We start from the raw sequence: 24,503 nt of genomic DNA on the forward strand, positions 1-24,503 counted from the left end.
TTTAGTGCATAAGGTATTAAGTGGACCCAATTACTATTACCAGTTTGATTTGTACTACTACCAGAGGTCAGAAAGTCAGGATCTTTTGGATATCTATGCATTGGCAAGTATGAGGCAGCATTTTCTCCAAATGTGTTAGTTTTGCATATAAGAAAACAAAATTGAAAACGTCAAGTGAATCTTTGTTTATAGAGAGTGTTTCTCCATCAGTGTCCAAGTGATTCGGTTGAAATTTTGAATTTGTTTTTTCTCAAGGTATTTTTAAAGACTATTCCACATTGTTCATTTGAAGTTGTTGGTTTTGCTTTTTTGGACATATACTTGTACGAATGTGCACGGATCAGAGACGGATCAGGCCTTTTTGGGCTGGAATTCAGCGCTGTGTCGAGTCTTTTATTTATTTATTTGTTCCATTTGTATCCCACATTTTCCCACCTATTTGCAGGCTAAATGTGGCTTACATAGTACCGCAACGGCGTTCGCCAGTTTCGGTATGAACAAATACAAGGTGTAATAGTGGTAGAATAAGGTTCATGTATGGTAGATAAATTGGGGGAACATTAGAGAGGAAGAGGGAGAGTAGGGGTGTGTCCATTATGATCTTTGGTTTTGTTGTGTTGCAGGTGCTTAGGTACTTATGCAGCAGCTAAGTGTTTTATGTCAGTTATAAATGGACTATTTTATGTGTTATATGCATTAAAATTAAAAAAAATATATTAGTCCCTTTGATACGAGCCTTGTTTCCATTTCCCACTTTTTATTTTCTTGTTTCTCCTTTCGTAGGATTTGTGTGTTCTGCCATTACGTGGTTTTAGTTTTCCACACATACATGACAGTAATGAACCTCACTGTTAAGCCCCAGGATATGTGGAGTATGATATCAGTTTCTCAAATTTACTGCTAATGCTCGCACAAGTACTTGTATTGTACTAAAGGAGATCTTCCTTCTGGAGTTCATAAGATGTAACATAGGCAGTTTATCCAGGTATGCTTGGAAATTATATTGAATGAAGACTGTGGCACCCAAAATGATGGAAATTATTTCTGCATTCATCTACCACATTTCCTTTCTCTGATTGCATTTCTTGATACTTAAAGATCTTTTCTTCAATGCAGTTCACTGAGTAATTGCTTTAGACTGACACCTTTATAATCAGGGTTCTGGTGTTTTTCTCTTTCATCGCTGTGTGCACTGTTTATCTGTTGGAATGGGGATGTCCCAGGTGACCACAACCTCTTCATTCCTCGTAATTCTCTTAGGGTCATGACACCAGTACTTTTCTGGTACAGTGGTGGTGTTTTTGCAAAGCTTCAAATGGTTGAGATACACCACCTTGTTCCTTTTTGTATAGAGATTTTCTGCTGTCAGAACGTCATAGCCAGCTACAAGATGAGTAATAGTTTCCAGCTCCTTCTTACAGAGTCTAATTGTCTGTTGTACCAGTATTTTCTATGCTTGCAGTAAATTTCATGTGGGGGAAAACCATCAAACAGATCCTGAAAATCACATACACACTTTTTCTTGCATCAGCAGTACTCAACTCAATTGTAAATATATAGACATAATGCTTTTATAAGTTTTACTGTACAACAGCCTACAAGTGGGAATTATTTCATTACGTCTGATCTGCGGATAATTGATGAGATGCCAAGTTCATTTTTGAAAACGGTCATGCAGCATCCTGAATTAGTTGGAACTGATGCTAACCTTTTGGTTTGCCTAGTGAATAGGACACTACAGTAGTCGTATGGCATGGACAACTGTGGTCACTTGTCTTTATATATATTTATATATGGATAAATATTTTGAGCTACCACAGGTGATAGACAAATTTTAAAGATTGAATTTGCAGGATCAGAGTGAATAATGACTCGCAAGGGGGTACTCCAGGACCGACTTGGAAAACACTGGAATAGAGAATTCTTGGGGTCCCTTATTGTTGATGTGGTGGTGTTGGCAGTGACTAAGAAGAATACAGTGTCAGTAGATGGAGGCACAGCTCTGAAGGACCCTCAGAATCACAGGATAGATTTGCTTTTGAAGCAGGGTTTTGGTGTCATGGCTCTTGCAGTGCAAGTGGCTATCTGGTGATTTGGTGGCCAGGGCCTGTTTTCACTGGGCTGAGCACAACTTGGACAGAGAAACTATAATTGGGCATTGGTTGACCAGGAACTTCCTAAGATCAAGATGGGTCTTCCTTTCTGTTTGATACTATGTTTGACTTATTGCAGTCTTTGACAAAATCCATGGCCCTCAGTGTAGTGGCCAGTAAGACCTTGTGACTCTGGGGCTTGTTGGCAGATGCAGTTTCCAAGACTAAGCTCAGTAAATTTCCCTTTCGGGACTCCTTGTTTGGTGACTAGCTTGAAAAGTTAGTGAAGAGTCTGAGGGAGACTCTGGTTCCCAGGCTGCTAGAGGACAGGTCTGGGTCTAGGGCCCTTTCAGGCAGAGACTATTTCCGGGGGGCTCAAGGTTATAGGCCCGGTTAGCCTGGAGCTTCCTAACACAGTTGTTTCTTTCAGATGGCACAGTCCTTTCGGGGTGGTTGCAATTCCAGTCTTGCATATGCGGGCCCGAGTTTTGCTTCTCAGTAAAGATGTCTCAGCCCAATCTCCAATTCCGGTGGAAGTGAGGTTGAAAATTTTTTTTATCGAAGGTGGGCCCAGATTGCATATGACCAATGGGTTTTCAAGGTGGTTCTCAAGGGATATGCACTGCAATTTGCTTATCCTCTGTGGGATGTCTTGCTGGAATCTCCTTGCTGAGCCCCCCTGGAAGGTGCAGGCTGTTCAGGACACTACAGAGGTTGAGCAATCTCAGGCCAGTAGTTCTGGTTATACTTGATACCTTTTCCAAGGTAATGGTGGTGGTGGCCATGGTACTTGGGAAGGAGGGCATCCTGGTGCATTCTTATTTGGATGACTGACTAATTCACACAAAGCCTCTCCAGGAGAGTGTGGAAGCCACAGATTGAGGAGTTCAGTTGTAGTCTGTTGAGAGCTTGCTTCTCACTTGTTTGTGTTTTAAATTGGGTAGCTGTCGGAAGGCCAGCACTGGTGGGGATGGGAATATCTCTTTCAGTAATTCAACCTCCTGGAGTAGTGGCTGCAGATCTCTCTTTTTTTTTTTTTTTTTTTTTAAATCTTTATTAATATTTTTAATAACTCACAAACCAATGTGACTTAGCAATCCATCATCAATTCAAAAGAAAAACGTATTAACACAAAGAGCGTAAGGAAACAATACAAACAATATTTTCCATCCACAATTAAAGAAAAGATGATTCCAAGAAAAGGAAAGAAATTTTTAAACAAAGTTACAAATTAATACACAATTTCCACCTCTGTGATCAAACTCCAGCCTACTATGTGGGAGGACATACAACTGTCACTTTAACTCTAGTTTCCAAGAAATCTTTAAGCTGTTTAGGGTCCACAAATTGAAATTGTTTACCCTCAAGCATTACTTGACATATACAAGGAAATCGTAATACAAAGTTTGCTCTCAAGGCCTCGACTCTGGGGCACAGTTCCAAAAAGGACTTGCGCCTCATTTGTGTTGGCCTAGAGAGGTCAGGATAAATTCTAACCTTGGAACCCATAAAAAGCCTATCTAAGTGTCGCAGGGAAAGTGTTAATACAGCGTTCTGATCTGGCTCAAGCACAAAAGTGACCAGCATAGTTGTCCTATGAGTAATAACTTCCCAAAGTCCCCACAGTGTTCCAGATGTAGTATGCCCATGTTATGGGAGGCAATGAGTCTTTATCCATTCCTAGAATGTCTATCAAATTATTTTACCCTCTCGGAGGAATTAGTGGAGATTTGGGGAAATTAAGGAATCGAAGATTGTCTTCGAGCCTGGTTCTCCAGGTATTCCAGACGTTTATGCAAAAAGTTATTATCTTTAATCAAAGCAGATTCCAAAGTCCCCATTTCTTGAATTTTGGTATCCACTTTTTCAATCTTAGAGGACTGCTGTGCAGTAACTTGTGCCTGTATCAGAACAGCTTCTGAGATAGTTTTAATGTCATTTGAATTTTCTTTTAACATGCTTTGCATAGAGGAGTGAGTGTTGTATACCATATCCCACAATGACTCAAGCGTCACAATAGTGGGTTTACTTATTCCATCTGATGGTAAAGGGGAATGAGGTGGGGCCCCAGAACGAGAAAGTTTAGAAACAATGTCCTGTGGCAATACCTTTAAAACCAATTCGGCCGAAAGTACTTGATCCTGGGTCCCGCTCCGATTCGCTGCAGTCCTCCCCTTTAACAGTTGCGAATCCACCCCTTCGGTGTCTGTTTCTGGTAGGGCTGCTGCGAAAATCTCACTCCCCTGCTGTGGTGGTGCCCTGCGTTCCCCGGGGCTCAGGGAAGCCCCATCTCCGCTTCCTACTGACGTCAACGCGCCGGTAGCTGCAGAAGGAGTCGATGTACACAGAGGTCCCGGTTGCAACGTAGGAAATTGCAAGGTCGACTGCTTCAGCGTTGAAGAGGGTCCAGGAGCCGAGGGAAGCTTCTTTACCTTCCCCCTCCGCTTTCCCATTGCAAACGAGGAGCCGAAGGTCCCGCTAGTAGCGTGTCTCTGCAGCGTCTCCACGGAGCAAACACAAGTGCGTGCATTCAATGCGCCATCTTGGAATGGCTGCAAATCTCTTATGATTTTCCCCAGATTTTCCAGATCTGGGTTGTATGTCACTACAAGGGGGATTCTGTCTGTGGCTTTCTTTTCCTTGTACTGTAGCATATTTTCTCTGGGTATTTTGAGGGAGGAGGCAATATTCTTGGAGATTATTTTGGGGTTGTAACCTTTCTTTTTGAAGTATGTCGTCAGGCTTTTGAGGTGCTTATCTCTGTCCCCTGAGTCAGAGCAGATAACGGTGGTTTCTCTGAGGACAAGCAGGCTGCTTGTTCTCACGACTGGGTTGACGTCCACGGCAGCCCCCACCAACAGGAACAAAACTTTGCGGGCAGTCCCGCACGCAGGGCACGCCCACCGCGAATGCGCGGCCGTCTTCTCGCCCGTGCGCGACCGTTCCCGCTCAGTCTTTTCTTTTCTGTGCTGGAGAGAGCCGTGTTCGTCTCTCTCTCTGTCAGCCCCGGAAACCGGATCGCGCCCTTGATGCGAGTTTTTTTCCTTCGTTTTTCTTTGTGTTTCTTTTGTTCTGTTTAAAAAAAAAAAAAAAAAAAAAGAAAAACTCTGTTTCCCCTCGTACTTTTAGCGGGGGCGCCTCGTTGCGGCCTTGTGGCCGCGCGGTCGATTTATTTTTCGAGGTGTGATTTTTACCGCCACCATCGACGACTTTGACTTCGCCGACACGATTTTTCCGTCGATGTCCTCGAAGGTCCCGAGTGGATTTAAGAAGTGTGGTCGGTGCGGCCGGCATATCTCGCAGACCGACACGCTTGGTGCCTCGGGCCGGAGCACGATACCAAGACGTGCACCTTGTGTCTCGGTTTACGTAAACGGACACAGGTGGTGAGGCAAGTTCTTCGGGACCGTCTTTTCGGAACTTGCGCCGGCCCCTCGACTTCGACGGCATCGGTGTCGACGGCCGGATCTTCGGTACCGGTACCGATGTCCATGAAATCGGCACCGACGGCATCGACCCCAGGAGCACAGGTCCCGTTGACCCGCCGGTCCTCCGGAGATGGCAGGGGTGAGCGGCCGCGTGGGCAATCGGCCCCGGTCACTCCCTCTACCCAGGGCCCTCGGGGCCGAACCCTGTCGGACCCGATCCCTCGAGGCCGAGGGGGATCTACCTCCTCCTCTTCGGTACCGCCGAACGCCGATGACGGGCACCGGAAGAAGGCTAAAAAGCACCATCATCGGTCGCCCATGGCGCATGTGGCTACCGGCTCCAGAGATGACTCGACGCCGAGGAAGCGGCAGCGCCGGGATGAGCGTTCCCCCTCTGTGGTAGAGGTATCGCTACGTCAGGGCACCAGCACTTCGGTGCCGTCTCCTGGACCCGAGCAGATTCCGGCACCGGCACCTCTACCGGCCCCCTCGCCTTTCCCGACAGCGGGCCTTGACGAGTGCCTCCGAGCCATCCTTCCGGGGATTCTGGAAGGGCTGATGCGCCAGACAGCGCCCCTGGCGCCGTTGATGGAGGCGCCGGCGTGCTCTAGCCCGGTGCCGAGGCCTTCGACTCCGCTTGCGGTGCCGGTCTCGACCGCCACGTAGGTGGAGTCCCCGTCGACATCGATGGAGGGAGCATCATCCCCGCCGGCGCGGGAGTCCACCGCTCGACGACGCCACCGAGGACTCGGTGCCTCGAAGTCGAGCCGGGCCCGGTTGAGGTCTGAGCTACAGGAACTCATGTCCGACACCGAGGAAGAGGCCTCGTGGGGGGGAGGATGAGGACCCCAGATATTTCTCCTCAGAGGAGTCTGTGGGCCTTCCCTCCGACCCCACTCCTTCACCGGAGAGGAAGCTCTCGCCACCTGAGAGCCTCTCCTTTGCCTCCTTCGTCAGGGATATGTCTATCTGCATTCCCTTCCCCGTGGTCTCTGTGGATGAGCCGAGGGCCGAGATGCTCGAGGTCCTCGACTATCCATCACCACCTAGAGAGTCCTCCACGGTACCGTTGCACAATGTCCTCAAAGAGACACTGCTTCGGAACTGGTTGAGACCTTTATCTAACCCCATCATCCCCAAGAAAGCGGAGTCCCAACACAGGATCCACTCGGACCCAGAGTTAATGCGGCCTCAATTGCCTCATGACTCGGCAGTCGTGGACTCTGCTCTCAAGAGGGCACGGAGTTCGAGGGATACCGCCTCGGCGCCCCCGGGGCGGGAGTCTCACACTCTGGACTCGTTTGGGAGGAAGGCCTACCAATCTTCAATGCTCGTGACCCGCATCCAATCCTACCAGCTCTACACGAGCATACACATGCGGAATAATGTGAAGCAACTGGCGGACCTGGTCGACAAGCTCCCCCCCCCCCCCGGAGCAGTCCAGGCCTTTTCAGGAGGTGGTCAGGCAGCTGAAGGCGTGCAGAAAGTTCCTGTCCAGGGGTATATATGACACCTGTGACGTGGCATCTTGTGCTGCGGCCCAAGGTATAGTGATGCGCAGGCTCTCATGGCTGCGTGCCTCTGACCTGGACAACCGCACCCAGCAGCGGCTGGCCGATGTCCCTTGCTGGGGGGATAATATTTTTGGTGAGAAGGTCGAGCAGTTGGTGGACCAACTACACCAGTGGGAAACCGCCCTCGACAAGCTCTCCCACCGGGCGCCTTCAGCATCCACCTCAGCAGGTGGACGTTTTTCCCGGGCCAGGCAGGCTGCGCCCTACGCCTACAACAAGCGTAGGTACACCCAGCCGGCCCGAAGGCCTCATCAGGCACAGGGACAGTCTCAGCGCGCTCGTTCCTGTCAACAGCGTGCGCCTAAGCAGCCCCCTGCGCCTCCACAGCAAAAACCGGAGACGGGTTTTTGACTGGATCCATGGGAACATAGCCACCATCAAAGTGTCCGTACCGGACGATCTGCCAGTTGGGGGGAGGTTAAAACTTTTTCACCAAAGGTGGCCTCTAATAACTTCCGACCAGTGGGTTCTCCAAATAGTGCGGTGCGGATACGCCCTGAATTTGGCCTCCCCTCCACCAAATTGTCCTCCGGGAGCCCAATCCTTCAGCTCCCATCACAAGCAGGTACTTGCAGAGGAACTCTCCGCCCTTAGCGCCAATGCGGTCGAGCCCGTGCCACCCGGGCAGGAAGGACAGGGATTCTATTCCAGGTACTTCCTTGTGGAAAAGAAAACAGGGGGGATGCGCCCCATCCTAGACCTGAGAGGCCTGAACAAATACCTGGTCAAAGAGACGTTCAGGATGCTTTCCTTGGGCACCCTTCTACCAATGATTCAGAAAAATGATTGGCTATGTTCCCTGGATTTAAAGGACGCATACACTCACATCCCGATACTGCCAGCTCACAGACAGTATCTCAGATTCCGCCTCGGGACACGGCACTTTCAGTATTGTGTGCTGCCCTTTGGGCTCGCCTCTGCCCCACGGGTGTTCACGAAGTGCCTCGTGGTGGTTGCGGCGTATCTACGCAAGCTGGGAGTGCACGTGTTCCCATATCTCGACGATTGGCTGGTCAAGAACACCTCGGAGGCAGGAGCTCTCCGGTGCATGCAGTGCACTATTCACCTCCTGGAGCTGCTGGGGTTTGTGATAAATTACCCAAAGTCCCATCTCCAGCCAGTCCAATCTCTGGCATTCATAGGAGCTCTGCTGAATTCAAAGACAGCTCAGGCCTTTCTTCCCGAAGCGAGGGCCCACAACCTCCTGACCCTCGCTTCCCAGACCAGAGCATCTCAGCAGGTCACAGCTCGGCAGATGTTGAGACTCCTAGGTCATATGGCCTCCACAGTTCATGTGACTCTTATGGCTCGTCTTCACATGAGATCTGCTCAATGGACCCTAGCTTCCCAGTGGTGCCAGGCCACCGGGAATCTAGAAGATGTCATCCGCCTGTCCCTCAGTTGCCGCAATTCGCTGCACTGGTGGACACTTCGGACCAATTTGACCCTGGGACGTCCATTCCAAATTCCGCAGCCCTCGAAAGTGCTGACGACGGACGCATCTCGCCTGGGGTGTGGAGCTCATGTCGATGGGCTTCACACCCAGGGATTGTGGTCCCTCCAGGAAAAAGATCTTCAGATCAACCTCCTGGAGCTCCGAGCGGTCTGGAACGCACTGAAGGCCTTCAGAGATCGGCTGTCCTATCAAATTATCCAAATTCGGACAGACAATCAGGTTGCAATGTATTATATCAACAAGCAGGGGGGCACCGGATCTCGCCCCCTGTGTCAGGAAGCCGTCGGGATGTGGCGTTGTGCCTGCCAGTTCGGCATGCTTCTTTAAGCCACATACCTGGCAGGTGTAAACAACAGTCTGGCCGACAGGCTGAGCAGAGTCATGCAACCGCACGAGTGGTCGCTCCATTCCAGAGTGATACGCAAGATCTTCCGAGAGTGGGGCACTCCCTCAGTGGATCTTTTCGCCTCTCAGACCAACCACAAGCTGCCTCTGTTCTGTTCCAGACTACAGGCACACGGCAGACTAGCGTCGGATGCCTTTCTCCTCCATTTGGGGACCGGCCTCCTGTATGCTTATCCTCCCATACCTTTGGTGGGGAAGACCTTACTGAAGCTCAAGCAAGACCATGGCACCATGATTCTGATAGCGCCTTTTTGGCCCCGCCAGATCTAGTTCCCTCTTCTTCTGGAGTTGTCCTCCAAAGAACCGTGGAGATTGGAGTGTTTTCCGACTCTCATTTCGCAGAACGACGGAGCGCTTCTGCACCCCAACCTTCAGTCTCTGGCTCTCATGGCCTGGATGTTGAGGGCGTAGACTTTGCTTCGTTGGGTCTGTCTGAGGGTGTCTCCCATGTCTTGCTTGCCTCTAGAAAGGATTCCACTAAAAAGAGTTACTTTTTCAAGTGGAGGAGGTTTGTCGTTTGGTGTGAGAGCAAGGCCCTAGAACCTCGTTCTTGTCCTGCACAGAACCTGCTTGAATACCTTCTGCACTTATCAGAGTCTGGCCTCAAGACCAACTCAGTAAGGAATCACCTTAGTGCGATTAGTGCTTACCATCATCGTGTAGAGGGTAAAGCCATCTCTGGAGAGCCTTTAGTCGTTCGATTCATGAGAGGCTTGCTTTTGTCAAAGCCCCCTGTCAAGCCTCCTGCAGTGTCATGGGATCTCAACGTCGTCCTCACCCAGCTGATGAGACCTCCTTTTGAGCCACTGAATTCATTCCATCTGAAGTACTTGACCTGGAAGGTCATTTTCTTGGTGGCAGTTACTTCAGCTCGTAGAGTCAGTGAGCTTCAAGCCCTGGTAGCTCATGCTCCTTATACTAAATTTCATCATAACAGAGTAGTGCTCCGCACTCACCCTAAGTTCCTGCCAAAGGTGGTGTCTGAGTTCCATCTTAACCAGTCAATTGTCTTGCCAACATTCTTTCCCAGACCGCATACCCACCCTGCTGAACGTCAGTTGCACACATTGGACTGCAAGCGAGCTTTGGCCTTCTATCTGGAGTGGACACAGCCCCACAGACAGTCCGCCCAATTGTTTATTTCTTTCGACCCCAATAGGAAAGGGGTCGCTGTCGGGAAACGCACCATCTCCAATTGGCTAGCAGATTGCATTTCCTTCACTTACGCCCAGGCTGGGCTGACTCTTGAGGGTCATGTCACGGCTCATAGTGTCAGAGCCATGGCAGCGTCGGTGGCCCACTTGAAGTCAGCCACTATTGAAGAGATTTGCAAAGCTGCGACGTGGTCATCTGTCCACACATTCACATCTCATTAGTGCCTCCAGCAGGATACCCGACGCAACAGTCGGTTCGGGCAGTTGGTGCTGCAGAATCTGTTTGGGGTTTAAATCCAACTCCACCCTCCAGGACCCGAATTTATTCTGGTCAGGCTGCACTCTGTTAGTTGTTCTTCGTAGGTCAATTTCTGTTATACCCTCGCCGTTGCGAGGTTCAGTTGACCTGGGTTCTTGTTTTGAGTGAGCCTGAGAGCTAGGGATACCCCAGTCGTGAGAACAAGCAGCCTGCTTGTCCTCGGAGAAAGCGAATGATACATACCTGTAGCAGGTGTTCTCCGAGGACAGCAGGCTGATTGTTCTCACCTACCCTCCCTCCTCCCCTTTGGAGTTGCGTTTTTACTCATTTCTTGCTTGTCATTCAACTGAGCGGGAACGGTCGCGCACGGGCGGGAAGACGGCCGCGCATGCGCGGTGGGCGTGTCCTGCATGCGGGACCGCCCACAAAGTTTTGTTCCGGTTGGTGGGGGCTGCCATGGACGTCAACCCAGTCGTGAGAAAAATCAGCCTGCTGTCCTCGGAGAACACCTGCTACAGGTATGTATCATTCGCTATCTTGTGTCTTGGCTGTGAATGATGGATTTGTTTGTATGTGAAGGGTGGAAGCTGGAGTCGTGGAGGTAGCTGCATTTGTCTGTGAGTTTCCTGTATATGGATGTTTGTATGTAGCCATTGCTGATTGAAACTGTGGTGGCCAAAAAATTGGCCTTTTCTGGGGAGTAGTCAATTTTGAATCTGAAATTTAGGACGGTATGTATTAAAAGAACTGTAAAATTGTTTGTTTCTTCCCCATCAGTCCAAGTCATAAAAATGTCAACATACTGGTAGTATTTTAGGGGTGTGGTCTGATATGTATTCAGAAATGTTCTTCCAGTTCAGCCCTAAAGGGGTTATCATTTTGGGGTGCTGCCCTGGTGCCCATCACAGTGCCCATGATTTGTAGGTAAATATTGTTAAATCAGAAATAGTTGTGAGTTAGAATAAATTTGATTAATTTTGTAATAGTTCCCTGTGAGTATTGATGATCAAGTGTGGATGTTTTTAGGAGTTTCTCACATGCATCTTTGCCATCCGCATGGGGAATGTTGCTGTATAGTGATTTTACATCCATTGTGACCAGAAGGGTACCCGGTGGTAATTGCTTGATATTTTTCAATTTATTCAGAAAGTCTGTGGTGTCTTGTATGAAGATGTTTTTCTTGTGCATGAGAAGTTTCAGAATCCCCTCTATAAGTCCAGATATTTCTTTCGAACAAAACCAGAACACTGTACCAATGATTTTATGGTGAGAATACTGAAAGGAAACTTTAAAACAATACAGGAATGCAAGACCTTTGAAGTCAAAATGATTGAATGTTTTGACACCCACCAAACAGGACTTAACAAAGATCTGGATTTTCTAGCCCATTATAAACCATGAAATTCCACTGCTCTGTCGCCCTCTGATCACCATGCATATCTCCCTTTCCCTAATCCTCTCTGCCCTCTGTCTCTCATCTAACCCACCCCTTTCTCATCCTTTCAGACTGACACTGAAATACTTTGATGTTTCACTTATATATGCTGTTCCATATCATCATGCTGATCAATCCATAGACTGGTGGGTTGTGTCCATCTACCAGCAAGTGGAGATAGAGAGCAATCCTTTTGCCTCCCTATATGTGGTCATGTGCTGCCGGAAACTCCTCAGTATGTTCTCTATCTCAGCAGGTGGTGGTCACACACAGCAGCAGCTCTGGCTAGGTCTCCAAGCCTAATTCTTAGGTTTTGTTGAGTACCTGGGGTTGAGGGCTCTTCTTGAGCAAGTGCAAACCTGGTGGTGCCAGGTCCCTCATTTTCTCCCCCCTCCCGCTGGCTCCGTTAAAAAAAAAAAAATTTTGAACGTCCTTTAAGGGCGTTTATTTCAACGTTTATATCAGCGTTTATTACAGCTGCTCACTGGGACACCAGTTCGTTACAGCTCGGAGCGAGAAGCAGGTAATTTTACCTTTTTATAGTGGGCAGGGGGTTCCCCGTTCGGTCTCCACGTGGCTTATGGCGTCTGAGGGCGAGGGCGCGAAGATTCGCTCCCTGGACCGCGTGTGTGCGTCTAGCGGGGATGCGGGGGTTTTCAAAGCCTTAATCGCCTTTGTTGGGCATCAGTTTGGAGTCCAGTCAGTGTCCTGGTTCTTCCTCCTATGCGGCGGTTTTTCCTGCCAAAAGCGCCCATCCCCCGCTGCTCGCCCACTCCATGTTGGCCGGCCACTCTGCTCGGACGGCTTCTTCTTGGGCCGCCCTTGAGCTGGGAGACGTTAATGCTATGGTCGCCCTTGATTTGGGCGACGGCAAGAAAGCAGCCAAGTTAAGCGCCGTTCTTCCCGCGCGGCTCCTTCTCAGAGTTTCGCGCCGGACGCCATTTTGGATGTGCAGCATGTTCCTTCCCCGCTCTTGCGAGCGCCGGTTGAGGGCGCGTCTAGGGCCGTGGCCCAGGTGGCAGAAGTGCACAGTCTAGGGGGTTTCTCCCCTGAGTTTATTTTGCTGCTGCATCAGGCTTTTTTTATGATAAATGCTGCCCCGGCTCCCCCCTCTGATCAAGGGGCTGAGGCCTCCGGAAGCAAACGCCCTCTGGTGGACTTCCGGGCCCTAGAGGACTTGGTTTCCTCTGATGTAGATGAGGGCAGCGTATCTGAGTTTTCCCAACGGTCCTTTGGGGATTCCTTGGAGGAGACGGATTACCGCTCGGTTGGAGCGGATGACCCCTCTGCAGCACGGATCTTTCGCTCAGAAGATTTGCCCAACCTGTTAGTGCAGGCCATGAGCATTTTGAAGAGTTCCTCTCCAGAGGACGTCTCTCCCTCAGCCTCTGTTGGCTCTGCCATTATGCGGGGAACTAAGCGCCCGCCTAGAACCTTCCACGTGCATGAATGCACACCTTGATTTCGGCTCATTGGGCTTTCCCAGAAGCGAGCCTTAAAGTGGCTAGGGCTATGTCCCGCCTCTATCCTCTGCCTGAAGGTGAACGGGAGGCCTTTCTTGGGCCTACCGTGGATTCTTTAATCACTGCGGTGACTAAGAAAACGACGTTGCCGGTGGAAGGTGGCACGGCCCTAAAGGACGCCCAAGACAGGAGTTTGGAGGCGGCTTTAAAGTTGTCCTTCGAGGCGGCTGCTTTAAGTTTACAGGCCTCAATTTGTGGCTCCTATGTGGCCAGGGCGTGCCTGACGCACAGCGGGCTTCCCCCTCGGATCCTTCCTTGAGGGCTGATTGGCCAGCCCTGGAATTGGGCTTGGCCTACTTGGCAGGCTGGCTGTATGATGTCTTGAGAGCCTCGGCTAGAGGTATGGCTCAGACAGTCTCTGCACGGCGGTGGCTTTGGCTGAAGCATTGGTCTGCTGACCACGCCTCTAAGTCTCGCCTGGCTAAGTTGCCTTTTAAAGGCAAGCTGCTCTTTGGGGTCAAGCTGGACAAGATTGTGACCGATCTTGGCACGTCTAAGGGCAAGAGGTTACCGGAGCTCAGGGCTCGGGCCAGTGATGCCCGCCCCGGTTCCTCCAAAGGACGGTTTCAGGAAGCCCGTCGGTATTGCCTGGGCAAGTCGAGCTCCTCTGCCCCCTCTTCCATCAAAAGGAATTTCTCCCCCAAACAGCATTCCTTTCGCAGAGACCGCCTTCCTGGAGTTGCCTCCTCCGGTCCTCCCCCAGGGTCTCGTACCCAATGACGGGGCGCTGGTCCATGGCCCAGAGCAGATTGGAGGACGCCTATACTCGTTTCTGGGCGAGTGGACCAGGGTAACTTCAGACGCTTGAGTGCTGGAAGTCATCAGAGACGGCTACAAGCTAGAGTTCTGCCGACCCTTAAGAATCGGGTTTGTGCACACTCCCTGCAAGTCTCCGGTCAAGCTGTGGCAGTGCAACAGACTTTGGACAATCTGATCCGCCTGGGTGCGGTCGTTCCGGTGCCAGAAGATCACCCTGGCAAGGGACGTTACTCCATTTACTTTGTGGTACCTAAGAAAGGAGGTTTTGTCCGGCCTATCCTCGACCTCAAAGGGGTCCATCGGGCCTTGGAAGTTCGGCACTTCCGGATGGAGACTCTCCGCTCTGTTATAGCGGCAGTGCAGGCAGGGGAGTTCCTGGCATCCTTGGACATCAAGGAAGCGTACTTGCATATTCCCATCTGGCCTCCTCATCAACGCTTTCCGTGTTTTGCAGTTCCGAGGACTCTCCCAGTTCAGAGCCCTCCCTTTCGGGTTGGCTACTGCTCCGCGGACCTTCTCCAAGTTATGGTGGTCATCGCGGCCTTCCTACGCAAGAAAAGGAGTACAAGTCCATCCTTATCTGGACAACTGGTTGATCCGAGCCCCCTCTTATACAGAGTGCGGAAGGGCTTCAGACTGGGTGATTGCTCTTTTGAGCTCCCTGAGGTGGATCATCAACTGGGAGAAAAGCCAGCTGCGCCCGACTCAGTCCCTGGAGTATCTGGGAGTTCGATTCGACCCCCAAGTGGGCAGAGTGTTCCTGCCAGACAATCGGATTGTCAAGCTTCAGGCTCAGGTGGACAAGTTCCTAGCAGCCTCTTCTCTTCGGGCTCGGGACTATAGGCAGCTGTTGGGTTCTATGACGGCCACGATGGAAGTAGTGCCCTGGGTCAGGGCCCATATGAGACCTATACTGCTCTCTCTGCTGCAGCGATGGACTCCAGATTCGGAGGATTACGCTGTGCACCTTCCCTTGGATCCAGCGGTGCGCAAGGCGCTGAGCTGGTGGCTGAGGTCAGACAAGCCATCCGCAGGAATGCCTCTTGTGATCCCGGAGTGGTTTTTCGTCACGGCGGACGCCTCTTTGTGGGGCTTGGGAGCCCACTGCTTGGGAAGAACAGCGCAGGGGCTTTGGTCCCCTGCAGAGGCAGAGTGGTCTATCAACCTCCCGGAACTCAGAGCCATTCGGTTGGTGCCTTTGGAGTTTCTCCCGGGCCTGGCGCTGAAGCCAGTACGGGTCCTGTCGGACAATGCCACGGCTGTGGCCTATGTCAATCGCCGGGGAGGTACCAGGAGCGCCCCTCTAGCCAAGGAGGCCATGAAGCTATGTCTGTGGGCGGAAGCAAACCTGGAACAGCTGTCGGCGGCCCACATTGCGGGAGTCATGAATATTGCTCAGGCGTTCTTGGACATCACGAAGCGCTGGGGCCAGCTGAGCCTAGATCTGATGGCGTCTTCAGCCAATTGTTAAGTGCCGTGCTTTTTCAGTAGAGGACGGGACCCTCGATCTCTGGGAGTAGATGCTCTTCTCTCACAGTGGCCGACACAGGAGCTCCTCTTTGTGTTCCCGGCTTGGCCCATGTTAGGCAGGGTGCTAGGCCGGGTGGCAAAACATCCGGGCCGGATAATCCTGGTGAGTCCGGATTGGCCCAGACGTCCCTGGTATGCGGACTTGATCAGGCTCTCAGTGGATAGACCTCTGCAGATGCCAGCGGAGCGGGGACTGTTGCATTAGGGTCCCATGGTGATGGAGGATCCCTCCCCCTTTGGTCTTACGGCCTGGCTATTGAGCGGCAGCGTCGGAGCAAGTAGAGCTTCTCAGACAAGGTCATCGCCACTATGCTGAGAGCGAGGAAGCGCTCTACTTCTACTGATTACGCCAGGGTTTGGCGTACCTTTGCATCGTGGTGTGAGGCAGGCTCACTTTCTCCCTTCACTGCTCCAATTTCATCAGTGTTGGCGTTCCTGCAAGAAGGTCTGGAAAAAGGCCTGTCGCTCAGTTCCCTTAAGGTCCAGGTAGCGGCTCTTGCTTGCTTCAGGGGTCACCTGAAGGGTGTTTCCCTGGCATTTCAGCCAGATGTGGTGCGCTTTCTCAAAAGTTATTCTCCTGCGCCCCCTTCTGCACGCAGTGGTACCTGCGTGGAATCTCAGTCTGGTGCTAAGAGCCTTGCAGAAGCCGCCTTGTGAACCCTTGTCGAGGGCATCTCTGAAAGGATTGACGTTGAAAGCTTTTGGTGGCTATCAATTCAGCCAGAAGAGTTTCTGAGCTCCAGGCGCTATCATGTCGAGAGCCCTTTCTGCAGTTCACTGAGGCAGGAGTGTCTATTCGCACAGTGCCTTCCTTCCTGCCCAAGATTGGTCCTCGCTTCCATGTGAATCAGCAGCTCTGTCTACCCTCCTTTCGTAGGGAGGACTACCCAGAGGAGTACTCTGCTCTCAAATATTTAGATGTGAGACGAGTCATCATCAGATACTTGGAAGTGACCAATGATTCCGGAAGTCGGATCATCTGTTTGTGCTGTTCGCAGGTCCTCGTAAGGGTCTACAGGCTGCCAAGCCTACAGTGGCACGGGTCAAGGAACCCATTGCAGCAGCTTATGTGGCCGCAGGGAAGGTGCCGCCTATCCAGCTGAAGGCTCACTCCTCTAGAGCACAGGCGGCCTCGATGGCAGAGGCCGAGTCCGTCTCCTTGGAAGAGATTTGTAGGGCGGCAACTTGGGCATCGGCTCATACCTTCTCCAGACATTACCGCTTGGCTGTGGCTGCTCGGGCGGAGGCCCGGTTTGGAGCTTCAGTGTTGCAGTCAGGGATTTCTGTGTCCCGCCCTGGGTGAGTACTGCTTCGGTACATCCCACCAGTCTATGGATTGATGAGCATGATGATATGGAAGGTAAAATTATGTATCATACCTGATAATTTTCTTTCCATTAATCATAGCTGATCAATCCATAGCCCCTCCCAGATATCTGTACTGTTTATATTCTGGTTGCATTTGGTTCAAGTTTAGTCTTCAGTTCCTGTTCAGGAGGACTTCGTGTTCAAGTTTTTTCAATTGGATTCTTCAGGAGTTGAGACAATTTTGTGTTACAGTGAGCTGCTGCATTCCTCTCCCCTCCGTTTTATGGGGCTGGATTGAGACCTAAATTCTGCCGGCGCTCCCTCCCGCTTCGTGCGGCTGTAGGGCAGCTTTGTACCCCTCCCGCTTCGGTGGTGTTAGGGTCAGTCAGCTCCTCCCGCGGTTGCGGTTGCAGGATAAGCCAGATCCCCCCGCATCGGCGGGTGTGGTGTCCCTGCCCCGCTCCGCGGGGATGAGCTGGACGGATTCCCCTCCCCCGTTTCGGTGGTGGTGAGCTGGGCAGAGTGTCCCTTTGTGGGTGTAATTCTCTAAGTGCTGAGTCCTGCGGATGGAGCTTTGATACCGACATACTGAGGAGTTTCCGGCAGCACATGACCACATATAGGGAGGCAAAAGGATTGCTCTCTATCTCCACCTGCTGGTAGATGGACACAACCCACTAGTCTATGGATTGATCAGCTATGATTAATGGAAAGAAAATTATCAGGTATGATACATAATTTTACCTTATCAAAATTTGCTTATTTCTGATCTGATGAAGAAGGGCCACCTTTGAAAGCTAATCAAAATATGTATTATTAGTCCAATAAAAAAGGTATCATCTTATTTTCTTTTCTATGTTTTGTTTTTATTCTATTTCTGTTGAGTATCATATGATTAAATCTCTGTATCAACTCCTCTGCTAGACTTGAAAATGCTGGCGCCACGGAGCTTATGGGGACAATCATGAATGAGCTGCTTACAACCAAATCAATGATTCAGAACAGTGTATTAAATATATCTGCATTATAAGCAGATGTAGCTAATTTGACTGTGCAAATAAACACAAATCCATTCAAGCTTTATCGGGGTACACTCCGAGGCTATCTACGGTCTCCACTCCTCTTTGATTTAGCACTGGAACCATTATTGCTAACATTATATTATTAGTTATGTTATGGTCTGATCCCCGGATGTCAGCTTTGGCTCTCTTCTAGGTCTGGGTTCTTTCTTTTGGTCCTGGGCCCACTTCTTAGGGGCGGTGGGTTTCATAGCTCAGTAATACAACACACAGGTGTGGCTTGAAAAAAATGTATTTTAAATAGAAATAGGCATAATAGATTTACAGCACTTAGGGCAGGAAGTTATTACAGCGCTGTTTATGTGTCTGAGTCTACTTCTCTCTTTGATTCTGTGTGTCAGTGAATGAGAGTCTGTCCTCCTTTTGGGTGCTGAAGGAAGGGGAATGTGTGTATGGAATGGCTTTCTTTGAAAAAAGGTCTGCAGTTATGAGGGGTGGGGGGGGGGGGGTGTCTGGGGTGGAGGAGTGGCCTAGTGGTTAGAGCAGTAGTCTTGACATTCAGAGGTGGCTGGTTCAAATCCCTATGCTGCTCCTTGTTATCTTGGACAAGTCACTTAACCCTCCATTGCCTCAGGTACAGACTTAGATTGTGAGCACTTCAGGGACAGGGAAATACCAGTGTACCTGAGTGTAACTCACCTTGAGCTACTACTGAAAAAGCTGTGGGCAAAATCTAAATAAGTAAATATAAAGCAACATACTGAGATACATAGTATTTGTTTACAAGATCATGAATATAAACTGCGTATGCAGATGATGTTCTGTTGTATAATCACCAGACCAGAGGACACTTCTCTCTCTCTCCTCAGGCTTATAGATGGATTTGGTACTTTCTCTGGATACAAAATAAACTGGACTAAATCAGAAATTGTATTTCTATATATACATGCCACTGAAGGTTTGATCAGCTATCCTTTTCAATGAAAAGCAGATGACTTTTAACGTGGCTTGAAACTTCTTCCTAATATACATATATACTGTTATTACTAACAAACAAAACTTACTATCTAAAATTAAAGACCTTTCTTCTAATTAGAAGTCAAGATGGTTATCCCGGTGGGATAGAATTGCCACAATCAAAATGTCTATTGTTCCTGTGATTTTTATATTACTTCAATATGCTACCCGTTTTATTTGATAAGAAATACTACAGATCGTTGCCTAAACTTCTGGTACAATTTCTATGGAATGGCAAACAGTCATGAATTGTATTAAACTGTATCTAGCGAAAGACCAAGGGGGAGTTAACTTCCCTAACCTATACAATTATTATTGGGCTTATATCTTGTGACAAGGAATGTTATTGATTCAAGACTCTAAAACTCTACACCATCCTGGTTGGACTACTTTGGAAACTGATATGCTAACTTGATTTCACAAACAAGACAAAACAACCCCCCACCACCACTTTTGAGGCTGTGCCGAGGAAGCTGAAACCATCCGGAGCCTGCTTTAAGAAGAAGAAAAAATAGTGCAACGTTTAAAAAAAAAAAAAAAAAAAAATCTTTGAGGCTGTGCTGAGTAAGTTCAAACAATACAGATATGGAGCCTGCTGAAGCTGTACCTAGGAAGCTGAAAAACTCCAGAGCCCTTGCCCAGCTCTAGAGCTAAACGGGAGGGGAGGGGAAGAAAAACTGTATGAAGGCTGGGGAGGGGGTATGAGAGAAACTGTGTGAAGGCTGAGGAGGGGGGCATGAGAGTAGTAGAACTGTGAATACAATTTAAAAAGGCATCGAGTCCATCTGCCATGCAGATGACTATTCAGGTGCTAATAATAATAATAATAAAATGCACCACACGACTGATTTATTTATTAGGATTTGTTTACTGCCTTTTTCAAGGAATTCACTCATGGCGGTGTACAGTAAGAATAGAGCAAACATGACCAAATAGGCAGTTACAGCAGTAAAAATATTCAACTAACAATACAAAGTATGGATGGTATACTATTTGCAATGTCAACACAATACGTAATTGTGATCAATCGTTCGATCAAAATTTTTGATCTCAAGATTGATTGTGATTAGATTTTTTAATTGTTGCCCACTCCTAATAATTAGAGATGGTAAATATCTTTCATTCACAGAGGCATTTAAACTATGTAGTCTTTCATTTCCCAATGCTATAAATGGATACAAATTAAACACCCACACAAGGCATTTTTTAAAAACTCTTCCAGCAATAGACCATCTTGATCTACAAACTTTGTGTGCTAAAATTCACTCATTCAAACATAAAACATCCAACTGGATGCTATGAGAATTTAAAATCTCTTTGTCAAAACTGTGGAACAGACCTAAAGGATCTAGATGGGTCTAATTTTTGGTCTAAAAGGTTTCACCCTTACAGTTCATCGATTTGTCAATCAATGTGTGTTGTCGCTCACAGAGCAATATAAATGCCAGTTGAATTTAAAAAAGCAAACTTCAGATTCCACAGACAGTTGCTGGTCTTTGCACAACAGATAAAGGGAAAGGGAAATGGGACTTGATATAAAGGATCCTAGGATTATATGCTATTCCAATACCAAATAGTTTTCACTTTTAGTCTCAAATTTGGCATAAAATACAGGAGATTCTGAACACACCAGAGCCATTATTGTACAAAGCTGCAATTTTTAACATTTTTCAAAAAGACCACAGTTTGTCAGAAGATAACTCAATTGTTGTACATATTAGTTGTTGTTGCTATACACTAAATTTTGAAAAGATGGAAAAAACTCACAAAACTTGAATGTGCATCTGTGGTAGCAAACTATATGCTGTTATATGTAAGTGTGAAGTTAATATTGCTCGTATACCTCCATTTGAAAACATGCTCTGAAAAAAATGGGACCCTCTAAAACTGTTTCTTGGTGTCTGAAACATTTGTAAGCATTTTTATTATCTTCTGTAAACTAACCATTACCCACATAGCAACAAGATCAAATGGGGTGGGTGGGGAGTTACATTTATAGAACTATATAAATTGTAACGGTACAATATGAAATAAAAAAGCCAAAGTACCTCCTTCAAAAACAAACCAAGATCCCTTGTACTGTTTAGAAATGGATGCAAACACAACACCATCAGCGTGCTATGGTGGCAAAATGACACCAACTGAAGTACTCAGTTTGCATATCAGCTGAGTTACTTTCAGCAGTTGGTGTCATTTTGCCGCCACAGTGTTTATATCTGTTTCTAAACAGTACAAGGGATTTACAAGTCCAGTTGAAGTTGAGACTCCTGAGGCAGGTGTGCTGAAACACAGGATTGCATTGGGTCTTGATATTACATTTTAATGCATTTTATAGATCTCTGTGGATTGTCTTTTTATGTGATTTTTAATAAATATCCCTTGGTTGGTACTTCTCTGGTTTCTCCTTTTTGTTCTGTTGTTTCTCCTTAACTGTGCAATGTGACCATTTTATTACTGTTCTATACAATATTACTTTCTCCTTAACTATCTTATGTTAATCTATGTACACATTTGGTTTTATATGCTTTATACAATGAAAATTCAGAAAAGGTTGAACTTAATTAGCAGGTAAGATTTTTTTTTAGTTTAGTCCCTCCAGACCGGCGCACAGCTCCACCCTTGTTCCATTTTCTGTGCTGTTGATGTTCTGGACGAATTGATGGAAGATGATATTTTCTTTTTGTATGTGGAGTATGATTTCAGTCTCTCAAATTTACTGCTAATATTCACTATATTGCTTGCTTTATGCCAGAGAGATTCCTTCTGGAGTTCATAAGATACATGTGTGGTACTAGACAGTGGAGGAGTGTAAGCATTGAAAAGTGAACTCGCTGATCATGGTACTGAGCTCTTCTATATCTTATAGTTTGCTGCCCCCAAGAGGTGGTGATGCAAGAAGCATTGTGTGATTGGTGTTGTGAGTTGTATGTTTCACTTGGATGTTTCCTCTTGTTTTTCAGTTGCTGGAGGAGATCTGTAATCTTGGACGTGATCCTAAATACATTTGTCAGAAACCATCCATCCAAAAAGCTGATGGTACTGCAACTACCCCCTCGCCCCGTTCCAACCATGCTGCTGAGGAAGCTTCAAGCGAGGATGAGGAAGAAGAGGAAGTGCAGGCTATGCAAAGCTTTAGCAGCAACCAGCAGAGTGAAGCAGAGCAGAGCCAGCAGTAAGTATTACCACTATAGTGTCAGAATTTGACCTCCTGTGGGAACTGATAGAGCCAATAGTAAAGCACTTACCTGAAGTGTTTGGGTGGATCTATTCCCATGAGAGCTAGTTTGACAAATGAAACTCTTTCCCCATGTGGCATTCTCTACAGATGGTTGCAGTAGCCCCCTAGTTTGCTCTTGTTGCATTGTGGCTTGTGCATTGACATCTGCTTCCTTTTTTTGTTAGGTATAGGTGGAATGGATTTTCTTTCACAGGACAGAATCTTGTGCTAGGTACCATATTATTAATTGTCTCCACTATAGGACTTAATACTGTGTGGATATCTGACACTTGCTATTGGGGTGTTTGAACATGTGTGCTGTGATGAACAGTGACCAAAGGGAGAGAGCAAGTTTCAGGTTTCTGGTAGTGGCTCTTGGTAGGAAATAGGCTAGCATATTGGGGGCTTGGGGGAAAGATGAGTGGTTTTGTGTTTGGTTATACCTACAGAGTCCTCTACTGTTGTTTGTGACATCACATAGGTCCTGGTTTCTGTTTTTAAAAGCACTGGCTACACTGCAGCAGTTCTAGTAATTTTACTCCGGAAAAAAAAAATTCAAAATGCTGTTATGAGTTCCCAGTAAACAGAGCTTCCACATTGAGCCTGCAAAGAGGTGGGGAAATGTGGGATACAAATGCAACAAATAATAATAATTCATTGTTAGCCCTCCAGATTGGTCCAAATGCTGACACTTGTGTTACGCTTGCCTACCAGCAGATGGAGACTGAGAAAACAAATTCTGAGACCTGAATAATAGCACTTTCCTTGTCATCAAGCAGATGAAGCCATTATGTATGGGTTGTGTCCATCAATCAGCAGGGGGAGATAGAGAGCACTCAACTTTTCACAGTGCCTCATGGCCAGCCAGCTCCACTGCCTCTTCAGTATTCTCTGTCTCCCCAAGCAGGGTGGCTGCAGCTTCTTCGAGCTCCATCAAAAATCTGCCTGGGAGTGGCTCCTGGCTTGCCAGTTGTTAGCCGGGGTGTTAGAGGGTATAGCAGCTTCACTTTGAAGGCACATAGGTTAGCCCTTTCCCTGCCTTACCCATGCCCCCGTGGATGTGGACATATTAGCTTGCTTTTCCCTGTCCTTTACCACTCAGTAGATGCAGGCACATTGGTTCGCCTTTCCCTGCCTTTCCCACTCATCTGAGCCTCCAGAGTTCTTATTACCTCTGCTTTCCTCACAGTGTTAAAAAAAAAAAATGGAACAGAGGTTTTCCTTTTGATTCTTCTATGGGACCGGAGCTGTGATACTCTGTCCGGTGAGGTAAGAGTGTTTTCTAACTCCTCCGGGGTGGGCCCGCGATCGAGGCGTTTTTGATGCGAAACCGCCATTTTGAATTTTCCCGCCGTTTTCAGCAATGGCTGCAGAGAATGTAAAGCGCTGTTCCCGGTGTGGCAAGCGCAAATCAGCAGCGGGGCTCTGTAAATCGTGCTGTACAGGTGTAAGAGCCGGGCCGAGCATGGCGAGCGATGATTCTTCCCGCTCAGAGCTGGCAGCGGACGCCATTTTGAATTCTCCGCATGGCGCAGCCTCTGTAGAGACGGAGAGCCCTGAGCCCCGGGGGAGGGGGGGGGGACGGACCTCAAATTGAGGCTATTCTGGGAGCGGCTAGCCCCGGACGGGATCTGGGTGCCCAGGGCGAGTTTTTCTCCCCTGATTTTGTGTTATTGCATAAAGCATACATGCTGAAAAGAGCTCTCCCTCAAGGGTCGTCTGAGGCCACTTCTATTGTTCCCCCCCAGTGGATTCTGGCCTGGGACTGCCCGCTGAGGCTATTTTCCCTGATAATTGGCATAAAGAAAAGCGTAAACAGGCTAATTCCTCTTCAGATTGTGGTGTACCTCCTTTTTCCCCCCCGTGGTCTGCCTGTGAGGATTCGGAGAGTTCTGGCAGGCCTTCGTGGTCTGCGGACCCAGAGTCAGGTGCAGAATTACCACAGGATCTGGATGATCCCTCCGCGGTGAGGATTTTCCACCGTGATGAGCTGCCAGCGTTTATTTCAGATGCCCTACAGGTCCTTTCTACTGAGGAGCCTGACAGTGGCACGGCCTCCTCTGTGAATCCTAGGATGGCTAGTACCAAAAAGCCTGCTCGAGCCTTTCCTTTGCATGACTCCATCCAAGAGCTTATTTCCGCTCAGTTGGCTGACCCCGAGGGACCTTTGAAAGTTTCCAGGGCTATGGGGCAATTATACCCTCTGCGTGAGGAGCATTTGGCTCGCTTTGCAATGCCTAAAGTAGATGCCCTAGTCACTGCGGTGACAAAGAGAACTACCCTCCCTTTGGAAGGAGGAGTTGCCCTGAAGGATATACAAGACCGT

General features: G+C 48.4%; 1 protein-coding gene across 1 annotated transcript in view; it reads left to right on the plus strand.

Annotated features, from left to right (window-relative positions):
- HUWE1 (HECT, UBA and WWE domain containing E3 ubiquitin protein ligase 1) overlaps window positions 1-24,503 on the plus strand; it is a 1,034,695-nt gene that overhangs the window by 287,410 nt on the left and 722,782 nt on the right. The window contains 1 exon segment of the mRNA XM_030194273.1: window positions 21,921-22,132. Coding sequence (XP_030050133.1) covers window positions 21,921-22,132 — 212 coding nt within the window.

This window comes from Microcaecilia unicolor, chromosome 2, assembly GCF_901765095.1.
Source record: "Microcaecilia unicolor chromosome 2, aMicUni1.1, whole genome shotgun sequence".
NCBI classification, from domain to species: Eukaryota; Metazoa; Chordata; class Amphibia; order Gymnophiona; family Siphonopidae; genus Microcaecilia; species Microcaecilia unicolor.